At 48.5% G+C, this 3,201-nt stretch overlaps 1 protein-coding gene across 1 annotated transcript in view; it reads left to right on the top strand.

Moving 5' to 3' along the window:
- The window catches only part of LOC113207216 (uncharacterized), a gene marked incomplete in the record, with an annotated part of 224,296 nt that overhangs the window by 191,015 nt on the left and 30,080 nt on the right, over positions 1 to 3,201 (top strand). Inside the window, 1 exon segment of the mRNA XM_052268811.1 lies at positions 1,638 to 1,817. Within this exon segment, the coding sequence (XP_052124771.1) occupies positions 1,638 to 1,817 (180 nt within the window).

Genomic DNA, 3,201 nt, shown 5'->3' with positions numbered 1-3,201 from the left:
GCGACCAATCTCGTCCCATAGAGCCGCTCTCCAGCCCCACTGATTACAGTTGACGGATTTTTGCCTCTCCTCGAGTGGTGCAGAGTGGCCTGGCGGCGGGGCGGCTGCGGTCGGGGGAAGGCGACTCGCTCGGCGGAGGAGCAAAATGGAACACGCACGCCCCCTCCGTGAAATGGTTGAGCGGCGAGGGCGAGGCCCGCGGGCCAGAAGGGTTTGCCTATTCCCGCTGAATTACTCGGTCACCCTCCCCTCCCCTCCGCTGCCCTCCCCTCCGCTGCTCTTTTCTAAGCGGGCCCCCGCGACCCATTCGCCTTGCGAGAGATAGATATCGCGCTGTCTGACGTAACGCCCCTCCGCGAATTATTAACAGGCAGTGTGGGGAAGGATGGGGGAGGGCGCTGACCGGCCGGGGCGACCCGCCGGGAGATTAAAGGGTCGTGGAGAGGGAAATGGTGGAGGGTTACTCTGGGAAAATTATTGCTGTAAAATATTGTCGAAATCTTAAAAAACACTTTGGAGAATATGTCCTTGTGTCCTATATACATAGTGGTTGTTGTGCCCCCTTGGTCCAAAGAGGGCCGAGCACAGCAATCACCCATTAGATAATATTTATCTAAATATTAATTAGGCAAGTTCTGTAAAAAGTATACTTTTATTTTTAATTTCAGAATATTTTTTACAGTGTATGTTCGTAGATGTGCATTATATTTTGTAACTTAATATTTACAAAATATGTTTGTACATGTACAACATAACATCGCACTCTTATTTGTCGATGGATTTGAAGCAGTCGATACGCAGTGCTTGTGGAGGGGTTGGCGTAGAGAATTAAATGGAGCTCAATGGGAGTGAAAAGGGGTAGAATGCAATACTGCTGGGGACTCATACCTTCGACTACAAAACACGACTACAAAATTCGAAGTCGACAGCGTCCTGAGCGTAAGCTAGGATGGACGTCGACTGACGCACAGGGCGCCGTGGTGTGACGTGAATGGAAATATTATTTGACTGAATTTGACTCAATTTATATTTAATTTAGTACTCTAGGCGAACCCTGGAGACGGGGCCACCAATCCCCGATGGGAGTGTAATCCGTATGTAATCCGTGTAAAACTTTACCAAATTTTCAAAAAGTATCAGTAAGTGTCATCTAATTTTCCAAATTTAATAGTTTGAGCCCCAGAAACGCAACAAAATTCATGTGTCATCTCTCATAATTTACGAGTTATCCCTGCACTCACGCAATCCTGTGTACATCCTGCCTGCATCGAAGTAGTGGCCTCCTCGAACCCTAGCTTGTGGATTTTGAATTGTATTGCACAACGCCTCCCATGGAAAATTTCTCATTTCTCTCTGCACTGTGAAAAATTTCCCCGTAAAGTTACGACATTTCTTGTAATTTGGAATTACAAAATAATGTTGTAAATTTACGGCGGACCAGTTTTGCTCCTCGATTATTTCGAAGTCGATAGGAAGTGATTGTAGTTGTACAACTTCAAGTTGTAACTTTACGGACTCACATCATGGAAAATTTTCCTGTAAACTTACGAGTATTTTTCAAAGTGTGTATAGGTACTGAGTGTGCGGAGATTGTTGAAAATGTTCCCCCTTGATGTGTGCCGACTGACTGAGCGCAGTTCCTTGCCCCTGCGCAGGTCACGTGGGTGCGGCGCCGCGACTGGCACATCCTCACCTCGGGCATCTCCACCTACACCAACGACGAGCGCTTCCAGGTGCTGCACCCGGAGGGCTCGGACGACTGGACGCTGCAGATCAAATACGTGCAGCGCCGGGACAACGGCACCTACGAATGTCAGGTGAGTCAGCAGACAACATTTCAGTTTCAGTTTCAAAAAAAACAGCCTAGAAAAATGTTTTTTTTTTTTTTGTGTGTGTTTTTTTGTTTTTTTGTAAAACGTGGTTAGTCTAGTTGAGGATGTGCGGTCTTTTGAAATCCTCTTACCGCATGGCCTATGAAGAATATTTCTGGGCTGAGATTGAGCTCTAGCAGGCAGGGCTTTATAAAACTGCTGCCGTTAGACGAACGCACTCAAAAATCATCAACACCCTTGCAAAAGGGGGCTCTGATCGTTGTGGCTTTTCTACCCATATCTCTCTATCTCTCTTCCTCTCCACGGCGGTGCACACCGCCTTTCTGCCGGCTCAAATAATACCCCCGCTCCTGCTGCTCCTCCCTTGGAGCCGGTGAGGTATAGGGAGGCGTGCAGGATGCGGAGGGGAGGGGCGGGCGGCTATCGATAACGTGTTCCAACAGCAGGTGAGCTCAGGCCGAGGCTCGCTCCGCCGCCCACACGCTCTGCGCTTCTCCTTTTCTCTTCCGGCGCGGAGCAATTAATTTAACCCCCGCACTACTATTTTCAAAGAGCAGACCGCTCAGCTCGCCGCGCCGGTCGAGCTAGCCGCGCAGCTGTTGGGAGGCCAGCGCTGGGCCAGCGGCAGCTGCTGCTTGCAGGCTGCTCTCCTCCAAAGCGCGCGACGAAAGCGGGCGCGCCTGGACGCCTGAAACGGCAGGCGGTTTTTGAATAAGTTTGTTAATCAGACCACAGACAACTCTCTCGGATGTCACACTATAACCTCAGGTCCACTGTGCTTTGCAAAACAAACAATTTGTTAGAAATACAAAGAATGAAAATTTTCGTAATGTTGCAAAACATTTAGTTCGTAAGAATTTTACAGTGTGTGGACTCAAATGTGTTTCATGAAGGAGGAAGCGATCCCAGAGGATAAAATGTACACACTAAAATCTTATGAACATTTTTCTTCATAGTTACTGAGTTCTGTAAACATGCTCGGCTTACGCATTTTTTTAATGCGCCAGTATGAAGAAATTTGTGCATACTGGCGTATTAAAAAATGCGTAAGCCGAGCATGTTTACAAAACTCAGTAACTATGAACAAAAAAGTTCATAAGATTTTAGTGTGTAAGCCACACAAATGAATGTATATATTTTCCCCTGTTTAAAAATCGGGAACCTGTCACCAACTGCGTGTGCGTATATCGTGTGAAGTCGCACGACGGGACGGGCCGGGAGACGGTTCGGCGCGGGTTGTCTGGCGAGGGGAGGGAAGGCTCGCAAGAATACCCCGCATGATGTGCGCCTCACACAAGAGGAGAGGGACTCCCCGGGGTTGTAGTGAACGGCGAGGAGCAGGAGCGGGGGTTGACGCACACGCACGTCG

This window comes from Frankliniella occidentalis, unplaced genomic scaffold (genome assembly GCF_000697945.3).
Source record: "Frankliniella occidentalis isolate FOCC.00 unplaced genomic scaffold, Focc_3.1 Scaffold77, whole genome shotgun sequence".
Classification (NCBI taxonomy): domain Eukaryota; kingdom Metazoa; phylum Arthropoda; class Insecta; order Thysanoptera; family Thripidae; genus Frankliniella; species Frankliniella occidentalis.
The sequence above is the reverse complement of the archived record's forward strand: the minus strand, read 5'-3'. Positions and strand labels throughout refer to the sequence as shown.